We start from the raw sequence: 22,406 nt of genomic DNA on the forward strand, positions 1-22,406 counted from the left end.
GTCCCTGTTGTCTTCCTTTTCTCCCTTAACTTTGGATGATCCACAGAGCCCACCAATTGTTTGGTAGGGATCCATCCACTTTCACCAATTAAATGTACTAGAGTCACAACACTGTCCCTGTTGTCTTCCTTTTCTCCCTTAACTTTGGATGATCCACAGAGCCCACCAATTGTTTGGTAGGGTTCCATCTTTTTATGAACTCAGAGAATTTGTTTCATTCTTCCCTCATTCTGTTCTTCAAAATAAATTTCTGTCCTTTTTACGTTTCCTTTTATTACTTGCATGGTGGTGCATAAAGGTCTTCTTAAATGTCAGATTTCCAAATTTGGAAGATTTTTTTTTCTATATGTCTTGAATGTCCTCTATCACTTTATCACTTAACTCTAGAAGTTTATTTCTTGCATTCCTGGTTCAGGACCAGATCAGAAATGTATATATGCATTCTGGAAAACAATGGTCTCTCATATAATGTCCATACAGCTTTTACTTTTAATGCTAGGGAGTTGATTAATTTTATCATTTTATTAAAATAATCTTTTCTAACTGTTTGTGTCATACCGTTACTTTTTGATATCACATCTGTCCCTTGGACATCAAACCTAATAGTATATGTCCACTTTCTGGATTTGTACCGGGGTGTTTCTTAAGGCTAGGCCAAGGTGTTTTTTCCTATTGCACTTGGATTTTGCAGTTCCAGGAAGCAGACATCTACAGAGATGGGGAACTCCCTCTGAATTGCTGTCCCACTGTGCTATTTGACTTGCTTCTTGATAGCTGTAGTCTTACATTATTATGACTTGTTGCTTCTTCCACCTCTGTCAATGCTGTGCACTCGGTTTCATAATTTCTCAGTTTTTCTTGATCCAGAGACTAGTATAGACAGCTCCAATAGTATGTATAGAAGTTCTATGCATACCCATAGGACATCCAAGGATTCATATTTCTATGTATTCAGTACTGCTGTCCTTCTATTCAGAATTGTTATTTTTCTTTGTTCTGTGAAGCCTTCTCCTGTAGCTCTAGTTCTGCATCTCACCAGCCTCACATGTAATTACTTATCTCTGCACATTTGTAACTAGGTGTTACAGCATTATGTCGGTAACTACAGCTTGTGTGGTTTCTGCAATGTTTGTTGTACCAAGATCTTTATAGCAAAACACTCTAGGTAACATGTTTGCGGTTTTAATTTTCTTGATTTTGTATTCAGATATTTGTAGGTTGTATTCTTGATGAAGACTCTTTTCTTATTTAACTCTTCTATTTGACACCCTATCACTCCAAGACAATTTATTTTGTTCTTATTTTGGCCCTATTTTAGGTCTGTTGTAATCCAATCCAATTCTGTACCAGTATATTACATAGACAACAGATGCATCTGTCCGTGTTCTCAGTTTCTGTTGGCTTCCCCTTTGCTCTTAGTTTATACACTCTATATCTTGGTTATTTCAGATGGCAGTTGTTGATTTCACTTTGGCCAGAGTAAATCCTATCCCTTCTGTATCGCTTTCCCTGTCTCAAAGCATTTTTAGTGTCTATTAAATGTTTGTCCCCTCACTCTAGCTGAAACTTGGTTTGGAGTTACCCTGAATACCCTTCATGCTGGGGACCTGGTTTAGCAGGAGTGGGCTGTCATGTGACAAAGGCAGAGAGCCATAAAGTCCTTTCTCCCATTTTTTGTCTCAAGTGGAAATGGAAACTGTTCCAGTGCATTGCAGTCAGTATTATCCCTCAGCCTGTTTACTCTCCTGTCCTTTCTTTTGTACAGATTTGTTGTCCTCAAACCTTTGTGCTTGGCTCCCTGCTAGATATTGAAAGAGGTGTAGCACGTATACCTGGAGACACAGATTATGTTCCGGTGTGTTTCATTTATACGGAACTGCCACTGGGAAATGTGGCACTAAGATTAGATGCATTTGATACTCAAAATGGATGTACATGAGAAGCACTAAGGGGTCAGTTTAAGTGCAAAAATGACAGGTTCTTATATGAATTCAGCATTAGTCAAGTCTCCTCCTGATAAAGCAGGTGAAGGGCATCTCGAAAGAAGAAAGGCTGCAGCAAGGAATGGAACAACTCTTGGTGGAGATTCCCACTTCCCGTTCTGGGAAGCACAGATTTTCATCAGGGATGCAAAAACTGGAATGAAACCTGTCCTGAGGGATGGTGTTAGACAGAGATGAAGTCAGGCATTACAAGCACCTCCAAAAATGGCTGTCTTCAATATGAATTGAGCAAGCCAGAATGTCTAGATGCATGAACCACACTACTGGTGTGATGCCACAGTTATATGGAAGGAGAGGAAGGGAGAGAGAGGTGTTTCTTAGGGACACCTACTGCAAAGAGTCTATGAGAGACTTCTTTGGAAGAGCAGGAGGCAATCTATCCAATACACTCCCGTATGAGACTGTTCAACTCTCTGAGATGTCTGACTGCCTGACACCCACAGGGAGGAGAGAGAGAAAAAAAAAATTCAGGAAAACAACTTGGCCATAAGGTCTCTATTTGCTCATACCCAAGGCCTCAGTGGTGATGGTGTAGATCCAGCAGTGATGACAAGCTGAGTCATTTTGGAAACAACCAGATCGGCTATCAGCTGTCTGTCCTCTTCCACATGCTCCCCAATCAGGGGCATCGAGCTGTCCATCACCTGTCGCAGGAAGGAAAACAAGTTAGTAAGGAGGTTTCCTGGTGGCAGATGCCTGTTTCAACTCACCTCTCACACTAACCTGCTTTGTGTCTCCACATCCTTGCCAACATCTCTAGTCACCACTCCCCTCCATGCTGAACCATGCTTGACTTTCCTAGGTGTGGGACTTCACTTAGTTTTTTTTGGAAATGGCATGTACTTCCCCCCACTCCCCATCTTCCTTCCCTTCACAACTTGGAAGCCAAGCCAAACCTTCTGGTGGCTGGAGGCTTTCTAAATCAACTAAACACAAACTTTCTTCTTCACATGTCCTGAGGAGATGCCTCTGATGGATGAGGTCTCTCTGGCATTGTCTCACAGCATTTGGGGGTGACATTGCAGCAGAAAGGGCCACAGGAAAAGGGAAACAACATGTACCGAAGCCTGAGGAGATGAGAGCAACAGGGGCTGGAGGAAACCAGGAAACATTTGGGATTAATCAACGCAAAGCACTGCACCCTGAGAAGAGAAATAAACACCACAGATGTGTAATGAATAGAATGTCACCAAAACAACAGCACCCAATGCAGGAAAGCAAACTTATTCTCTGCTTGTCTTCTTGATACTGTTGTGATATGACTGCTTCCCAAGCAAGTACTACAACTGTGCTGGGGAAAGCTGGGAAGCAAGACCGTGGGGATGGGGGAAGGAGAACTGTCAAAGGGTCTTTGAGGTAAGAAATGGTCTGACAACAACAATAATAATGAAAGCACAGCAGACCCTTAGCTGTATAGCAGCCGTAAACATCATGTTCAACAGTTCATCATAAATCAAGTGCTTTGCAAACATTAGCTAAATCCCACAGGAAGAACCTCACTATGATGAAGTTATGATTCAGCTGGAATAAATACAATTGTACCAAAATATCAGGGTTGGAAGAGTTTATTTTATTTTGCTTTTATTTTTAAACCAAACATTAAAAACCCTGGAAATGCAGAGTGAAAGGTTGCATTGCTCAAGAAAGGCACTGACTCATGCTCGGATAACAATCAGACGTGCACTCCACCCTGGCAAGGCTGCAAGAGCCCACTCTTGGAGTGAAATGGAAAGTTTTGCACCTCTTTTTTTTTAGCTTTAAAGTAGGGGAAATCAGTGAGGTGAGTTCACCAAGTTTGTATTCTAGTCTTTTCTTGTAGAAGAACTATTAATTTGGATTCATTTCTATAGGTGTCTCATATGAACATTAGAGAAGCTGTCTAGGAAGTTTTAACTGGGCTTCTCATGAAAAATGAGTTGGTGTTTATATCCATGGCCTACTTGACCCGGGGGGCGAAAGGAGGAGGTTGGAAAATTAGATGGCGGTGCTCAGCTAAATACACAAAGTGGCTTTTCATTCCACTGCCCACTTTGCTGTTTCTCTGTTAAAAAATGAGGTGGGGAAAGGAGATGTTTCCTAGCAGTGTCAGGGGACGGCCAGTTCCCATCTGTGTCTCACTACCCAGGGGCTCCTAGGGGCCCTCCAGCAGGTTCCTGCGCAGGTTTCCCTCCCCTTCACTCCCACCTTAAAAGCATTCCCATTTCATTTGGCAATTCCAATTCATGCGTGACAAAAGAGGTCCCAGCTCCCTGCAATGCACCGTGCGAGGGACCTGTCTGACCACTAGATGATGCCATTACTCTGCGAACAGCCTGGCCAGTGAAGCCTAGCTCCCGACTCCCTGTGAGTAACTGGGATACAGCTCTGGTCAAAACACCCCAAAGCCCTCATTTCCCCATCTTAAGAACTCCTTTTCACTATTTCTGTGGCAGCAGTGGCTGGAGAGGAAGGGGAAGATACTGTTTTATAAAACAAAGGCACCAGGGGGAATGAACCCTGGAGCAGGTCCCACCTGAACCAGTGAAGGTGCACCAGGGATGAGGGTGTCTGCTGTCCTGCTGTGTAGTGTTTGGCAGGGGAACATGAGCTGTGGGAGACTGCAAATACGGGAATGAACAATCACAAGCATAAGGGAAGGCCTTTGAAAATGACAGTGATTTCTGTGGGCAAAACAACACAGCTGGTTGCCACAGAACTGAAAAGGAGCATGAGATGTCACCTTGTCTGTCCTCCGGGAAACGGGAATTGCTCTGGAACTGGGCAGATACGAATGCTAATGCTGAAATAAATCAAACGGCTGGAAGGAATATGTGAATCACAGACAGGCTGCACTCATCTTTTCCTGGGGAGATCAGAGAACAGCTGGGCAAGACAAGAAGACATCGGCACATATGGACCCGGCCTTTGTAGCTGCCCAAGGTCAGTGGCTGCTCCTGATGCAGCTGCTGTTGCCTGATAAGGTGTACGGGGGGGGGGGCGTGGGGAGCAGAAAGCGGCCGGGCAGAGAAGAGACTCAGGAAAACCCCATCTCGTTCCTCCCCCTGCGTCTATCTGACACTGAGGCCTGAAGGCTGGACTTGTTATTCCATGCTCTGATGTGCAAGAGTGGGGTGTTAGGTGATTTTTATGGAAGGAAGGAAGGAAGGAAGGAAACAGATGATTAGACATATCAAAAGAAACGATACGGCAGTGCTGAAGGGATGGGCAGGGCTTCTTGCAGGGCAGCAAGGAGCATGTCTAGTAACACAGCTTAGCTGTATGGCAGGTAGGGCTTAGCTGGTCCAGGAGGAAGAATAAATCCCATGGATCATTTTACTTGCCTTCCACTCGCTCCATATTTGTCAGCATAGCAGAGATGTGGAAAAGGGTTAGATTACCAAAAAAAGGGAGGGGGGGTTTATTAAACCATACACGCTGCTGAGCGCTTTTGAGAGTCTGGCTGCTAACAGTGGTACCCAACTTGCACTATTTTGAGGTTCTGACCTTCTGATCAAGTGCTGACTATTCATGTTGAATACCCCCTTAGAGTGACAAAGTTCTTTATAGCAGAGAAAAAGAAGTACCAACATTTCCCGTTAAATTCACGGCTGTTTTAATAAAATGAAACTTTGAAGAAATCTACTGATTTCTTCAAAGTTTTCAATATGAGCCATGAAAATGGTGCTTAAGTGTGCTAGTGCTTTGAAGGGCAGAAACATACTAGATTCTGCTGTTCGCCATGGGAAAAGAAAAGAAGGTGAAGTTCAAGTAACAGCAAATACCATGGGTGCAAGATTACTCTTGTGCTGTCCTGATAACTCATCTGTCTTAATCTGATTCTGTTTGCAACAAACCCCTGTGATAAATCTCGGTTCATAGAACTGCCCATCACTACCTCTGCGAATCTTTCCTAGAGAACTGCTTTGCACTGTGAAAATTAATTACTGCCTGCAATTGCATTGTGCAAATTCCTTATTTGTTCAGCCCATTTAGGCGTGCTTTCTTGTAAAATGTCACAGCACACTGTTCCTTCTCACCAAGAAAAATACAACTGTCGCACTGTCAAATAACTTTTTTCTCCCACTATCAAAAGAAAAAAACAAAATAAAGGATCAGTTTCAGACCAAGAAAAGTACCCCAGGAAGTAGGCTGGAGGCAATTAATTACTTGTCAGCATCTCCCTCAGATCTGCATAAAGTAGAAAAGGTGCCTGTTTGGCTTTGTTCTGCTCTTTGTATTGCACTGCTCTACTCCTTTCCCGACAATGTCCATCAGCCTGGCATCTGAATGCCTGCTAGTTGTTGGTACATCAGGCCTGTTCAATCAGATTCTCCACTGGGATAATTCAGCATGATCCATCTGAAGCTGATGTGTTTCTTCTGATTTGTATCATACTAGATCCATTGCTTTTTACCTTGATCTCAGAGAGGAGTATTAGTGTGCATTTCTCTCTCTGTGTGCAAGCTGTTAGCATATGGATGTGCTTTTCATCCAGTCAGTCACACACAGGGGCAGATGTGAAAACCCAGAGGTATACCCAGACAGAAGCATCTAATCCTTAAGCACAGAATTAGCCATGTGTGCATGTACGTCGGCTTATACGCAAGAATAGATGCAGGGATATGAAATCCACATCTCACGTCTGACCATGTATGGACACAGTCCAAATGTCCTTACAGTCGTCCCTAGCAAGACTGCTTTTTTGCCCTTCCTTTCTCAGCTACATGTGCATAGAGGTATAAAAGTGCGTGGCAGGGAGACAGTCTGCTCTGGGGGATGCTTCTCTAGGTGCTGATGAACTGCATACAGGAGCAGACCCATCAGCCGTGGTCCCATCACTTCAGGAAAGACGGAGGCTCGCCAGCGTTTCATGCTGGCAGCGTGCTTATATCACATGGCCTTTGACAGGTCACTGCTCCCCGGAGAGCAGATACATAATGCAGGAATGCGCAGTCGCTGGAGGGCTCATGTGGTTCTCATCAACATCCCAACCCTCAGCGGGTGGGACTGCTCTCCCACACATAGCTTTCCAGTGTGTCAGCACCCCTGCATGAAGCCATAGGCTGGCTCTGCTCATCTTCCTTGGCTGGCCTGTGTTCGTGGAGTTTACAGCAGGTCAGATGCTGTGCCTCCTTGAGTCACATAGTGACAGAGGCACTTGCTTACTTGCCAGATTTTCTCTCCCCCAGAGCGTCTCTTAAGTTTCCACTTTGATTTTCTGGCCAGCTTTTCCTTCTCTGCCCTGTTAGGATGACCTGAGTGTGCTATCTACCCCACTCCCACGTCTGCCTCCTGGCCTGGCCAGGAGCATGTTGAACTTCAGCTCACAGAGCCACAGTCTGTCCAGCTCTGAACACAAAAGCTTGTAGTCCACACTGCCCATAGTAACTCTGTGGTGCTTTGTCTTGCTGGTCTGTTATTGTAGTGAATGCTGTCCGGGCAAAAGGTTTTAGAAAATATACCTATTTTTTTAATTAAATTGTTCCTGCTACTTATGGGCCTTTTTGCTACACTCTCACCATTTATTTTACTCTTTTAAATTAGATGCAGCTAGGATTTTTGTTACTGAGGTTCCCTTTAAAGTGATTGGAGAAAGACAGGTTCTTTCAGAGAGAAACTGAGATTTTTAATGGACTGAATCACCTGCTGGACCTCTGTGTGGGTAATGGGAGGATATTAACATGACTAATATGCTAGCATCATCTGGCACCTGAATTCAGGTTGGGCTGAATATGGGCATGTCTATTCATGACGCTGTTGATCCCTACTACCAGCTATGAGAGATACCCTGGCTTTGCAAGTGCTTAGCCTAGGAAGGATGGTACTGGGGCATTGGTGCACTGAGACACACCAAGCTTTGGATGCTGCCAGCAACTCTTGCAGGCTGTTGTGTGCTCAATAAGAAGGCAGCTTCACATCTGTCCCATGCCAGTAAGGTTCTTCACTGTGGGGATTTATCAGCTGGAAAGCTGAGGTGGCCAAGCGGTGTGTGGCTCTCCGTTTCCTTTCATAGTCCACACTGAGAAATGAAGGCACTTCAACCCTGACACCTTGCTGCATATCTGCCAGTTTAGCTGGGACTCTAAATCAGTTTCTTGCATATCAGTGGGCCACAGCTTGGAAGAAACAGGTGGGCACCAAGGAGCAGTGACTGCTGGACCATGCACACAGGGGTAAGCGAGCACATTGGTGCACGTGAACTCCGAGGGAGCGTGCTTGCAGATATACTTCCCAAAGGAGACTTGCATTCAGGTTCCCCATGCTCTCACCTCAATGATATAGTCTTTTCCATCTTTGCTGTGGACAGCTTTGACAGCGCAGATGTCAAGACCTCCAAACATTTCCGCGCAGGCGTCTGCCCAGAGTCTGTACCTGCAGAAACCACAGAGGCATGGTCTAGGATTAGCTGTCATCGGAGTCCACGAAATACAGCCACCCATCCTGCTGCCCATAGGAGCACAAATCAATTCTGGAGCCCTTTTTATCACAAGGCATACTTCATATGCTTTGCTGGGTCATTGCCTCCCTCTCTTGCTCAGGAGATGGAGCAAAAAAAAAAATCTTGCCTAAAGTTTCCCTTCATTTCAGATTGTTTCAATCCTGCCCTCAAAGCCACCTTAAAATGTTTCTTTCCCTCCTTGGTATTTATATCAGATCTCCAGTTGGTTGTCATTTAGCCAAGCTATAAATATTTAGCTCATTTAATCTCCCAGTAGTGTTGGTCCCTTGGCATTTGTATTGGCTTTGCCTGAAAGCCCTCCATTATGCAGGCAGCTTTTTCCTGATAAGATGTCCTGCACGTTGGGGCTGGAATAGGATCGGAAAGTGAGTGCAGAATTTAGCAGGGAGTAGCCATCCCCTCCCTGATCTGTAACCCAGCGGCTCCTGCTTTTTACAATTTACTCTTTCAATTTCATCCTTTTACAGTCTCCTGCCTCCCTTCTATCCCCTGGGTGTTGCTCCTAGCCAGGCAGTCCCATCACACAGACCAGGCACTGCTTTGTCAGAGGGAGAGCTACAGGCTGTATCCCTTTTCTCTAGCCATCCCAGAACGGGAACATGAACTGGTATGAACAGGGGCCAGGCCTGGCGGGTGCCCTCTTAGCTATCCTGGTGTCAGAGGAGGAGAGAGAATGACAAGAGGCATGTTATGGGGGGACTGCATCCCCCTGCTGTGGAAATGAGGAGGGAATGAGGCGGCCTGGTTTTATTTCCTGTGCAGCTGTGCCGCAGTCACGACCATTTCAATAAAAATAATAATCTCAGAACAGCAGATCTGTAAGCAGGACTATGACAAGATGCGGGGAGGGGAGGGAAGGCCACAGTCTCATGAAAACACTGACATTTTGCAGACCCTACAGGGACTGGGAAAAGAGCTGTTCTGGCCAAAGGACAAGTTTATGTCCTTGAAGCCAGCCAGAGTCCCCATAGCTTGACAATATAATGATCAACTTGTGCGAACACAACGTCTGCAGGAAGAAGCAAGAGTATGGCTTATATGACTACCAGTGCTCTCTTATCCCTAATGAGGAGACCAAGCACGTTCACCCCAGCCCCCCTGAGGAAGAGAGCACCTGAGGAGGAGTCAGTAGCATAAGGAGGAGGAGAACTATGGACCCCATGAGCCAGGCAGGAGGCACTGCCAGCCCCCCTCCTGCACTGCTGTGGCCCCACACCCAGGGGCACCATCATGGGAACCACCTCTCTTCCTGACGGACGTCTCTAGGTGTCTGGGTTCAGCAGCCAGGCTCAGGGAATTGTTGCCCCTGCCAGAGACCCCGAAAGATACATGTCTTCGATGTTGCTGGCCCTAGGTGAGCACTGGGAGGCGGCAGGGCTGCTGAGGTGGAATAGCAGTGCTATGGGACAGAAAAGCGTATTTATGCATACGCATCAGGGGTAGCATTTGCAGAGGATTTACTGCCATTTTGCCTAGTATTGTCTGAACATGTGGATCCTTTGGGCTACAGTTCAGTACAGTAGGTACTTCAGGTTGCTCTTACTCATCCTACTACACTCCTGCTTTGTTGCATGCACTGATGACCCACAGATTTCTACGGGATTTGTTGCATTTGTGGCTGGATAACGCTAGAGTGGTGAATTGTGGTCTACATCTATAAAATGACCCTTCAAAATGCAGCAGGGCAGGCTGGCAGGAATCTGGGTTTTAGTCCTACAACACTGCAATAAGGGAATGTCTACCCTTTGTGTCTCTAGCTTCAGCTGTGTTATAAACAACCAGGATGCATAATAATGTCCAGTTCCCACAGTCCTATTAGGGTCTTACAGAGTCACCTTCAGCATCTGATTTGGAGCTTGGCTTGGTTTCCCTGTTTCACAGAATTAAAGGTGCAGAAGGGACCTTAGATGATCACCTGCACAACTCTGGTACCCCAAAAAGGAGACATTTCTGTAATCTGGTCTGAAAGAGGACAGAGATTCCCCATCTCCTCCAGGCAATCCATTTCTGTGCTATGCTATCCTTACTGTTAGGAAGTATAAGAAATGTTCAAATGAACCTTTTCTGCTATAATTTAAGCCCATTATTTCTTACAGTATTGTACTAGTAATATAGAGTGAGTAATGCCCTATTAGCAGCCTTTTACATATTTGAAGAGCTTTTGCCCTTTAAGTTTTTTCATCTTCAGGATGAAATGGTGTTCAGCTTGCGGACAACTTCTACCAGCTCTGTGACAGCTAATGAAGGAAAGTGAACCTCTGCACTGCAGGCATAGATTCATTATGCATGAGTCTACACCTCTACTGGAAAAATATCAGTGGTCTGCTAACTGAAAAAGGAAGAAAACTACATAAGCAATTGTTGTGTTCCTTTCTCATAGGCTGATTATGTTTTCTCCTCTGAGCATTCCCTTCATTGTCCTTTGGGCGCTCTCCAGATCATTGCTATCTTTCTTCAAATGTGGTGCCCAAACCTGGACAAAGTCAGAATTAAACATGATCCTGACAAATTGGAGGTATAATCTGAAAAAATCTTAGATTCACTAGGGATGAGTGCCTACACATAATCTATGGATTCTATAAATCTATGAATAATCTACTTAAAGAAATAGGATGGAGAACAAGTGACTTGACAGCAGTTCTGCAGAATAGGGTTTGGGAGTTACAGCTAAGCATAAGTTACCATGAGTCAACAATGTCATGCAGCGGCAATATTAGCAAGTATCACAGTGATTTCAATATATGGAAGTACCATCTGCAAATTTTAGTCTGTAAGATGCATGAGGCAATTCCTTCTGCTCTGTTCAGCAGTGAGAAGACCTTAGCTAAAACACTATCCACTTTTGGGAGACTAATGCAAAAAAGCACTTTCAACACTTCAGCTGATAGATTTTTTCCCTCTGTTGAGCAGAAGAAAAACACTTTTCTGTGTCTGCCTCTCATTAGTAATGTACTTAGAATAACTTCTTGTTACTTCTTGTTTTGTGCTGTGACCTTTCTGATTTTATCCCTACATGTTTGTGCTCGTGTGCTTGACCTTAGTATGCCGGTCTCGTTTCCTGTGGCTACATTCACTAAAGATCTAATGATTTAGCAATGTTGGTCTCTAGCTGTACTTCCAGTCTGTTCTCCAAAATAGGACAGTTTGCCTTTGTGCCCTTAGTATTTTTTTAAGGAAACACTCGGTCTTTTAAACTTCTTTATCCAGCCTCCCGGGAGACCTCACTTACCAGTTCTCTCAATTAACTGAAGTCTGAAATACAATTCCTCCCTTCTAACCCAAGAACAGCTAATACTGTCTTGCAACCCTCTTCCTTACCTCTCTGTCATTGCAATCTGTTCTAGCATCGCGGAACCTGTGTTTGCCTTCCAGTTTCCAGAGATGGACGTCCTCCTAGGAAAACAAACCAAAACCATAACCTGAACATGAAAATACACTCCTGCCCCATCCTCCCTCATACTGTAGTCCTCATTCTTGTCTCCGTGATTGTACAGGAGAGGATGAGGTGAGGTTCTTCCTCACAGAAACCTTTCCAAATCCTGCCTCAACAACACTCATACCGGATATGTTGTTCAGACTCATGAAAGACTGAATGAGGAGTTAGACAGGGAAACCTCCAAGGAATCTTGAGCACACATCAAACTCTGTGAGTACTTTCTTTCTTTATATATAAGTCCCAGGAGAGCTGAAATATCTGAAGAAGTTCTCTGGGATAATCATCCTTGTGTTCTGCATCCTCCATCCATGGAAGAGCAACTCTCCCGGTAAACATCTGCCTGAGCAGCTTCACAAATGTCAGCTATGAGATTGTGGGTCTCCCTAACTTTGACTTCAATTGTACTGGTGTCATAGAAAATATGATTATACCGTCTTTTCACTGACTTTTCATCGACCTGTCTGTGGCTCACTGTGTCTGGACTTGGAGAATTTATAATTGCAAAATGGTTGGAGTCTCGTTAGCTGCAACTGATGGTTAATTTCCAGAAAAGGTACTGTTGCTAGCAAATCCTGGGTTTCATCATCATCCATCAAGGGGTGAAAAAATTTCCTTTTCTTGACCTAAGGTCAAGGCACAGGGCAGACCTTGGACAGCCTGCTGTGACAACATTGCGCAGATAACCCTGGCATAGCGTACAAGCTAGGACAAGTCAACAAGCTGACAGGATACATCCAGGGAGCATCTCCACGTTGGAGGATATTTAGGTAGAGATTCAGGAGGGGAGTATGAGGTGTGATACAGCACTTCAACATGAGGCTGGAGGAACCATCCATGCCAGTTCTCTCACTTTTTCAACATGGTGTGGAAAAGAGACTCTGAACTTGCAAAACTATGTGGAGCAGTGGTAATACTGATGTCCTACTGTAAACCTGGATCATTATAGTTGACTACCTAAGGTTCCCCTTCACTCTGCTGAGGGACAGCCTGGTGTCCTTTTACCATTTCTCTTCTAAAGTGGTTATGTATAGTTGCTGTGAAATTTAAATGGTCTTTGTAGCCCATACTTAAAGGAGTAGGAAGGGGGCCAAAGGAACATGATTACTGTGTTGAATAACTGTGTTTACATATAGTTGACTCTTGTCCTTTGTTCCCTTCAGCCGACGTCCATCTTCCTGCCATGTTTTCTAAGCAAAGGTATGGATTCCTCCTCAAGCTTTGATTGTTATGAGCCCTTTGATGGCCTGTAAGGTCAGTGTTCAACCCTCAGCCTCTCTTTTTCTTTCGGCATGGGATTCTTAGGATTATGTTTTTCAGTTCTGCAGTGGGAAGAACCATTCTTTATTAACATTTAGGTTCAGAAAATTGCCCTGCAGTGGCAGATGGCATCCAAAATCCCATTAGTACTGATGAGAACTCCCGGAGTCTGATTAATGGCAAGATGATTGGATATCAGTGTTTAGAAAATGTACCTGGCATACCAAATGTAAGCAGCTGTATTGTGCCTAAGAAAACCAAACCACAGCTATACAGTTTTGCAAGAAAATATGATGTGGGAAAGCTCCAAAAATGAGAACTCTGCTCCGGCCATTGGGCTGATTGGTTTGACTTGTTTATACCTACCCATCTCCAGCCAATATTGGGCATAAGATGAAAAATATTTCTCTCAGCTGTACCCCTAACTTTTCTGCTAGGGAACTTTCCTGTTTTTAAACAGAAAAGCTTCATTTGAAGCCCTCCGGACCAGTCACCAAATTCCTACACCACAGCCTCTGTCAAGATCACTCTTTTCCAAGCATGTCTGAGCAGTTCAGGTGTGAAGTGTGCCACCAAATTCTTCTTCTTTTTTTTTCTTTCCCTTTCTGTGTTCAACCTGAGTTGGAAAAGACGACTGAAAACAAAGATCTTTCCCTAAGGATGCCCTGCCTCAAACCCCATTTCTCTCAGGGACTCAAAGTCAAAGTGCTTCGAACCATCCTAAACGTCAGGGGGCTGCATCAGTGTACAGTCAGCATCTTAAAGGAAAGGATCCCAAGGTTTTAGAGATCAGTAGATCAGGCAGATTTGTGACCAAGACACCTTCAGCATTGCTTAGGATAAGTGGATAGACTAGCAGATCATGGGCTGTTGGCAATCCTATACTCACCATCTCCCAGCTGGGCCATTTCAGTCTAAAAGTAGCTGTAGTTTACACACAGTTGAAGTTGTAGCCCCTGCAGAGCATATTGAACAGCATTTGAGGTGACAAAATCAGAAGTCACACTCATGAAACTAGAAAGGAAAGGATATTACCCTCTTACTAAGAGCTGATGGCAAGGAATATCCCACCCCTGAAAGTCAGCAGCTGCTGGCTTAATGCAAAGTGAACATTTCATGAGTCTTAACTGGAAATGATCCCTCTGTTTGCCCCCAATTGGGGCGAGGGTGGAAGTATAATTTCTGCCCCGATTTACACTGCCCCATGAGCATTATTTGTGTTTTCTCTTCACCAGTATTACAATGACAGTCAAATACATTTGGTGGAATTTTAGGCATGTATCACATGCTGCTTATCTGCTGTTTTGAGACTAGCCCAAGGCATGGACTAAGTAGGTGTTAGTAGTGTAAATGTGGAGACACTGCACTGAAGTCAATGGGAAACTGAACTCAAGCCTTGGGTCACGGGCTGGAAGGAAGTGCATTGAACATCTGGGGTGGGGAGGAACGCATGAGTCACCCTGCAGCATCCTCCCTCTGGCAGATGCTTGGTACAAAGTAAACATATTCTGGAGAATTTTGGTACACAGCCTTTTCTCACAAAGAAGGGGGCCTTTAAAGTCTATATGTGTGGGTGAAGGTGTAAAAATACTGGGTAGATTCCATGGCTCACAGATCAAAGTAATTCACTTAGTATGATGCTACTGCAGATGCTGTAACTGCCTTAAGATTTGCTAGCATGACTAATGATTTTGAGTCTTCTATTTGAGACACCAGTGAGAGCTCTGATGTTTTGGGTGCTTTTCCCTCTGTCCTTGGACATACTAGGGACTTATTTATACCATAGAAGTAACCTTCTATTCTGCCTGATGCTGGGACAGGAGGAACAGCCCCCAATGGGACTGACTATAGTGCTTTCCCAAGCTCACTTCCATAAATGGTGCTCTCAATATAAATCAACCTTCTGGGTTAGCAAGTTGCTGAGTGAATTTTGCTGCTTGCTTTCTTTGCTAATAAACTTCATTTCTCATTAAGGTGTTTCCCGTCCATGGCTGTTTTCATGTGAAAACATTTTTCATTTAGCAAACAATTGTTTGCGCAGCTATATTCCCAAGTGGGATTAGCTCTTAGTGTGACTGCTTTCTTTCCTCAATCATCTGGTATTATTTCTGATCCCTGTCTGGATGAGTGCGTGGTGAGTGTGAATAATAAACGGGGAGAGGATATGGTCAGGCTAACTAGGCCTTTGTTTCACTTAGAGGCAGGCTGGGGAGCAGGCTCTGGAGCCAGGGCTGGGTAGCTTGGCAGGAATAGGGAATTTTAATTGATATTTTAAACCTTCCTTCCTTTGGCCAATTTGAGCCAGACTCCCTGAGATGTTAATGTAATATTAGGCAACAAGTGCAATTGTTGACCTGATCAGATTTAAAACAAATTTTCTCTCATTGAAGTAGCCGAGTGTCCCACAAGTCCTTCCCATGAAGAATGTGACTCAGTCATTACCTAGTTTACTTAAATACTTCTGTGCTAGGAATCCAACTGGGAACTTTAGGCAGCTATAGCTGAAAAATATGTGATTGTGTACATTTGATTATCTTATTTAACTATGTTTCACTAGAACTATGGCCTCAGGGTTTGTAAACATGGACCCAAAACTCACCGTGTTGTGGGTGTTAGGTAACATATGAATTTTTTCTGGTGACCTGAAGAACGTACTGCTGCAGCTGTCTACTTGTCCAGAATTTTGTGGCTGGATAAGGAGCTTCTGGAGAAGCTGTGCTATTTGGCTTTTCTCATCTACTCGTTTGCAGTAAGAAGAAACAGGTGTCTTACTGACTCATGTGGTTACATCTTTAATTGAGCTTGACAACTACTGAAGTTTGGCTGAATGCTTTTTAATATTTTTAAACATACCAGTGTTGAGGGTTGCCTTCATGCCACCTCCCTCACTACCCCACGGGGCAGGGAGGAGCTTTGGGGCACCCACAGAAATGTCTCTCCTTCTCCTTTCCCTCCTTTGTACACTTCAAGGAGCACACATGCAAAATGACCATGGGAACCCTGCATGCTGGCCAGGCTAAGGCCATTCATAACCGGTGCCATGTGCTCCTCATGCCCTTGTGTGTGGTGTCGTGATCTCCAGCTGGGGAGAGGACAGGGTGTTGCTATGGGTTGGACACTCTAGGACTCCATGAGTTGCAGCTGGCTCAGTCTTTTTTATTGTTTCCCCCAGGTGGGAAGGGAGTGGGTTCAGTTCTCATTAGAGGGTACTGGGAGCTGGAGGATTTTGCTGGGAAAGATGAGCCCTTTGACAATAGGAGGCAGAGGTGATAGGTGATGGCAGAGCACAGTTGTTTTAGTGGGAACTAACTGAATCTCAGAAACAGGTAGAGAGAGATTTACTTTCCAGAAACAATGAGCTGGTGGTGAGTAATGGAGAAGATGGTCGGTGGATGAGGGATCTGGGTTCAGAGGTGGGAGGAGAACAGCAGGGGTATTCTTCAAGGAAATTAAGTCAGCTTCCTACTCCTGCCCAGAGCAGACACCGACTGAATCACATCCACAGCACTGTCTCCCCCCCGTCTCACTCCAGCACAGCCACGCACTCACATGTAAGCCTTGTAGTTACTGCCGATTTTCTGGATTCGGATGTCGTACTTGGAGTCAATGAATGGCTCGGTGGTGGCGTAGGTTTTTGCCATGGCTACTATGCTGGCCATGTCCCGGAAGTCGTGCTGGTTCTCAACTTTGACCTTGATTGCCAAAATCCAGTGAAAAAGTGACAAGAGCAAAAAGAACAGGAATACTTTGTGAGTAAAAGTCATCTCTGTGCCTCAATAGCACAATGTCAGTTAAAAACCACACAGACGGAGCTGGGGACAGAGCAGGGATTGTGTGATTTAAAGAGGGAAGTTCCCCAGGCCAACCCAGCTCAGAGCAAATTGACCCCTTTCTCCTTCCTCATGCACAAGCCCTGGTAAACCTGGCACCAAGGAGACAGCTAGACCTTTGCCCAGATGGCTATTGCTAATGCTCTTTGCTTTCATGATGCTTCAGAAAAATATTTGATCTCTTAAGGGGCATTACTGCATTCAAACATTGGAACTGCTATTTCCCATGTTGGGATGGATGAAAACAGAGTATTTTGGGTGGTCAGGAAATAGAAACCAATGCCAGGAAATCAACAAGAGAGCTGGTTGTCTGCCACCTCTAGGCTTCAGTTCCCTGGCATTTCACATTACCCCCCCTCCAGACTTTCTTTGAGGAGCAGTGCAGGTCTCCTGGCTGGAAGCAAGCTCTGAAGGAAAAGGATGTCTCTGGGGGAGCCTGTGATTCTCGTGGAGATTTGTGTGAGTGTGATGCCATGGGCACATGTGTGGGACAGCTGGTTGGGTGTTAGACTTGAGTCGCACTTGGAAATGAGAGGGCAGTGGCCTATGAGCTGGAGATTTTCTGAAAAGCTGGCTTTTCACAGATTTGTATTCGGTTATGAGAAATGTTCTGTATCTTATTAAAAAAAAAAAAAGGAAGAAAGAAGGACCAAAACAGTGGAAGCTCTAATGATACAATCAAATCTCTGCAAAAGGTAAGTGGTTTGGGAGAGGAAAACTGAACAAGCAGGTAGCAAGAACATAATGGACAACTTCACCTCATTCATACTACAAACCCCGGCCTTTAGTCTATTGGCAAAAACCTGCTTGGTGCATCAGAGAAACCCATGCAATTCTTGTTCCTTAGAGCTGGATGGATGCAGGAAGGGTGGGTTAATTAGTGGAAAAAAGACCAACATTGTGTGAAAAGGGTGAGCAAGTGAGTGACTTTCTTTACATACTACCTACACTTTGTACTTTGGTAACACTTCGACACCACAGTTGGGGATTGCAACCCCACTTTGCTAAGTGTGTACTTGCTTGTGACAACCGGCCGGTCTCTGCCCCAGAAGTTTCCCAGTTGTGTCAGTGTGTGTGTTAAAGGAGGGTGATGCCAGACTATGTGGAGCCAGCTGAAGGAAATGTGTGTGATGGTATTTAGTGTTTCTTCGCAAAGAACAAACAAGTGGCTTTACATATCTGCCTTCAACCATGAGAGGGCAGGAGCCATCTTCACTAGAGAACAGAGGACAAGCTTGTTTCTAACCTATTTTATTCTGTTTAGATGGTTTTCTATAAGCGCCAGCTGTAACAAAATCCAAAGATACAGCCACATCCTGGTGCAGAAAAGCTCTTGAGAGCTGGACAGGTTGTGGGGAAGGTGAAAAGTGCAACTAGTTTGACCCATGACCATTTCTAGATGCCTGAATAAGAAGAAAAAAGGCCTGGTCTTTGCTTCTCCTTTTGCCGAACGCCAAATACCCCTAGGCCTCCTCCCTTTTGCTATGGTGAAGGTTGTGCTCTCGCTATTCAGGGACTGCTGAGAAAAGAAGCAGAGGAAGACAACAGTTGTTTGTGGGGTGGGAGAGTAGGAAAAAAAAAGGAAATAACAAACACAAAGGGGAAATACAAAGACAACCATTGCACGTCGTCCAGGAGGAGCAGCCTTGCTCTGGGCTGTGTTGTTCCCCTCTATGTCTGAGCAGGGTTGCGTGCGGTGCCGGCTGCTCCTGGCGCAGCAGGCCAGGGTGATGCAGTAGGAAAGCCCTGGAGGCAGTGGGGGGAGCAGGAGAGGGGAGCACCACGCACGGGGAAAGCCCCCAGCCTGGGCACGGCTTGCAAAATCCCGGGGGGGTTTTTGCTGTGTCAGGGTCAGGTATTTTTGTTGCACTGATAAGAGCAGCACTGGGCTGAATGACATCAAGCGAGAGAGTCCCACCCAGATAAGATGATTGCAGGAGGGACTGCATGGGCAGGTGACACATGGTGTTACGATATATTCTCCCGGACCCTTTTGGCAATGGGAAAAGGCAAAAGCCATTATATAATGACCTACTTGGAACAAGGACATTTGTGGGATCTGAAACAAAGTGCTGCACTTGTGCAACAGATGTCTTTGGGCCCTGGCTGAAACATTTGCATTCCCAGCTCAGGAACATTTGTCCCAGAGGCAGAGGAAGGGATGCTGCTTCCCTCTCCAGTTTGGAATTAGACCATATTGTTATTGCTAGAAAGGAGCTGTATGCTTGTCTTGTTAAATGGGGTTCTTCCTCAAAAATACAGCATGCTATGGAAAGGAAGGGTCCATTTCTTCCTCCTCTCCATCACCCCCTCCTTATGGGGAGAGAGGGAAAGCACTTGAAGATGTTTTCTCCAATGGGCCTGAGGATTTTTGGCTGGGTAAATAGTTAAAGAGGGGGGGACTCAACGAGGACACAAAGTAAGAAATGAAAACCAAAGATGACTCCCACAGTGCCACACCACTGCACAGTCCTCAGGAAACAGCTCTGCCATCTTCCCTGGCCCGTGCCAGAGCCCTTCCCACGGACTTTTCAGAGAAAGCATCTCACAGAGGTCCCCTTTTAGGAGATCACGGCCTTATTTCCCACCAGGCATCAAAATAATCACCACACCAAAGCTGAAATCTGAGCCACCAGTTGTTAATCGTTAGAGCCAGCCAAATTTGACAAAATAACAGCCGTGTCCTGGGTTAACGCTAGTTTAGTCCAGTGTACGATTATTACTTCATAAACAGGAAGCACTCGAGTTACGGTAAAATTAGATTTATTTTCCTGCCTTATCTAAAAAAACAACCAGCCGTGTCCTGGGTTAACGCTAGTTTAGTCCAGTGTACGATTATTACTTCATAAACAGGAAGCACTCGAGTTACGGTAAAATTAGATTTATTTTCCTGCCTTATCTATCAAGTCCACCATTTTATTAGCTTTCTGCTTTTAAATTTTGTATAATTCATTTCCTCCTGCCTTGTAACCCTTTTACATGTCAATAAAATATCCATTCTCCTAACAGAAGAAAAAACCCTAGAGATAACCAAAGCGAGGGTGGATTTAGTGTGATGCTAGAGGGCATTATTTAAGAAGGGACTATTAAAAATGATTCTAGAGCAAACAGTTACCAATTTACCTAATAAGGGGTAAATCTGTCTTCTAAAATGGCAGGTTGGCCAATGCATGAAACTGAGAAAAGAAGTTGGAAAGAGATCAACAGGAAGCCATTTCTCTTTTTTTTTTTTTTTGCAACCTTCTTAGGATAAATGCAATATCCCATTAGCTGCGTAGAGGAGTGCAAACAGCGAGTGCAAACACAGCCCCTGCCCTGGCGGCCTGTTTGCTTAGCTGTGCTGGCTGTTTGAGGAGCAATAGACTCATTCTGGGGCCATCAGCTGCTGTTTGCTGTAGCGTTTTAGTGACCTGTTGTGAAGAGTTTGGGCCTGTGTATTGACAAATGCCTTTTCTGAGTAAGAAAGCTCCCCCGGAGAGTCCCTGCTTCCCTTCTGGCTCTCTTTAACTCAGGCACTGGCTGCGCCCTAGCACGCTCTTGCTGGCTGTTTGAGCAGCAATAGACTCATTCTGGGGCCATCAGCTGCTGTTTGCTGTAGCGTTTTAGTGACCTGTTGTGAAGAGTTTGGGCCTGTGTATTGACAAATGCCTTTTCTGAGTAAGAAAGCTCCCCCGGAGAGTCCCTGCTTCCCTTCTGGCTCTCTTTAACTCAGGCACTGGCTGCGCCCTAGCACGCTCCCCGTCGCTGCAGTGGAGCGGGGATTCTGGCTGGACCCCTGGGGACATGCTCACACAGATGTGACCGTCCCAGTGGTGGCATCTCAGAGGCTGATACTACTGCAGCTGGTGCCTGTTCCCATCCTCAGCCTGCCCAAGAGGCACTGATCTTGCTGCCCTTGGCTGGAGAGCAGTCTGAGGGACAGATCAGGAACAAACACTTCTGCCCCATCCCTGCTGTGGACCTTCTTTCAAGGCCTTCCTGCAAGACAGGATTTTGGAGAGTGGGTCCTGGCATTGTTAAAAACCCACCATGGATATTTCCCAGGCAGTCTTAGCCAACCCTGAGACCTGTGTGAGCACAGGTTCCTGCAGTGAGGGACCTGGGCAGAAATTTCTGCTTCCTCTGTCTTGTAGTTCCTGAATCTACTGCCTCTTATATATCTCAGATGTTCCTGGACACCAGGGTCCCAAGGCTACAGCACTCCTCTCTCATATTCAGCCTAAGCACTGCAAGGTATTGCCTCGAACTCCCTTTTGCTTTCGTTAGTTACGTGGCCATATGAAAAAATAGTCAGTCAGCCTAAGTGGCATAATTATAGTAGTCTGCTAGGGCTGCCCTAGCCTTGCCTCTCTGAGTGTCATCCAGAGTTAACTCTGCCTCACAGGTTAAACCCACACCACTTTGGAGATGGCTTGCAGAAGCAGTTTCTGTGTCCAAACTGGGGTTAGAGATTCAGCTGGAGGGTAAGTGTCCAAGGCTGAGCCAGGGCCGGGCTTGGCAACGTGGTGTTTAACTGAGTCTTGGTAGGCTTGTGAAAATGTCTGAGTGTTTTCCTCCAGAGGAACTGGTGTAGCCACACAAAGCTTGTGATTTTTCATCCACCTTGACCTGTGCTTAGCTTTTCTGTAGTGACTTTGCCATTTTGGGACAGTGGGTCTTCAGGAATGGCTCTGCACAGAGGGTTTCCTGAGTCTCTCCTTCCCTCTACCCCAAATTATACTCCCCTTCTCAGAAAATACCTGACCCAACTGACACACATTCAGTTTAGGCCTAACTTTGACCCACCTCAAAATAATAAAGACACAACAAAGTCTGCATTTCCTTATTATCCTCACATTGAAGTTCTCCAGATATTACACTGCCTTTAATGCATTAAGCCTTATAATCCCTGCTAACTTTCTAATGAAGAGCTGCTGTCAGCCCCGGGTCTTGGCAGCTTTGGTCCCCGATGCCCTGGATCAGTCACCGTTTTCTGCGTCCAGCAAAAGGTTACAGACTGATGTGCAAGAAATGGGGATGCTTTTGCTGTTTTCAAGATGGGTGGTACCTCCTCACTCATGAGTCAGTGGGAATGCAGTGATTGGGCTGCTCTGTTGTGAATATTACATGTCAAGTCATTATTTGTTCTCTGTGAAAGAAAATATTTGTTCCTTGACAAACCAAGGCAGCCCTTTCCCCTTCCTTTCCTCTTTAGCACACTGGATTTTCAAAGCTCTCACTTTTGGAACATTCTATTTCCAGTCCCGAGAGAGACAAGGTGACGAGCTGTCCTTCCTGATAAAAAGCTTGCAGTATTTTTACATTACAGAGTGGCTCTGTTTAGTTTGTGCTATATTTATACCAGAGGGAAAAAAAAAAGAAGTCTTTCCCATCCAGTAAGAGAGAAAATAACTCTGACCACATTATTATGAACAACAAGTTTTTCTTCTACAATGTAATAC

The 22,406-nt window shown here is 45.1% G+C and overlaps 1 protein-coding gene across 2 annotated transcripts in view; it reads right to left on the bottom strand.

The window, feature by feature from the left end:
* Positions 1-22,406, bottom strand: part of SYN3 (synapsin III) — a 185,749-nt gene that overhangs the window by 6,985 nt on the left and 156,358 nt on the right. For both annotated transcript variants that reach the window (XM_009277011.2, XM_009277012.2), the window contains 4 exons: positions 16,685-16,827; positions 11,761-11,835; positions 8,252-8,354; positions 2,513-2,647 (listed from right to left, as the gene is read on the bottom strand). In XM_009277011.2, coding sequence (XP_009275286.1) covers positions 2,513-2,647; positions 8,252-8,354; positions 11,761-11,835; positions 16,685-16,827 — 456 coding nt within the window. The remainder of the gene's footprint in view (positions 1-2,512; positions 2,648-8,251; positions 8,355-11,760; positions 11,836-16,684; positions 16,828-22,406) is intronic.

The sequence above is a fragment of the Aptenodytes forsteri genome, unplaced genomic scaffold (genome assembly GCF_000699145.1).
Source record: "Aptenodytes forsteri isolate BGI_AS27 unplaced genomic scaffold, ASM69914v1 Scaffold482, whole genome shotgun sequence".
Lineage (NCBI taxonomy): Eukaryota > Metazoa > Chordata > Aves > Sphenisciformes > Spheniscidae > Aptenodytes > Aptenodytes forsteri.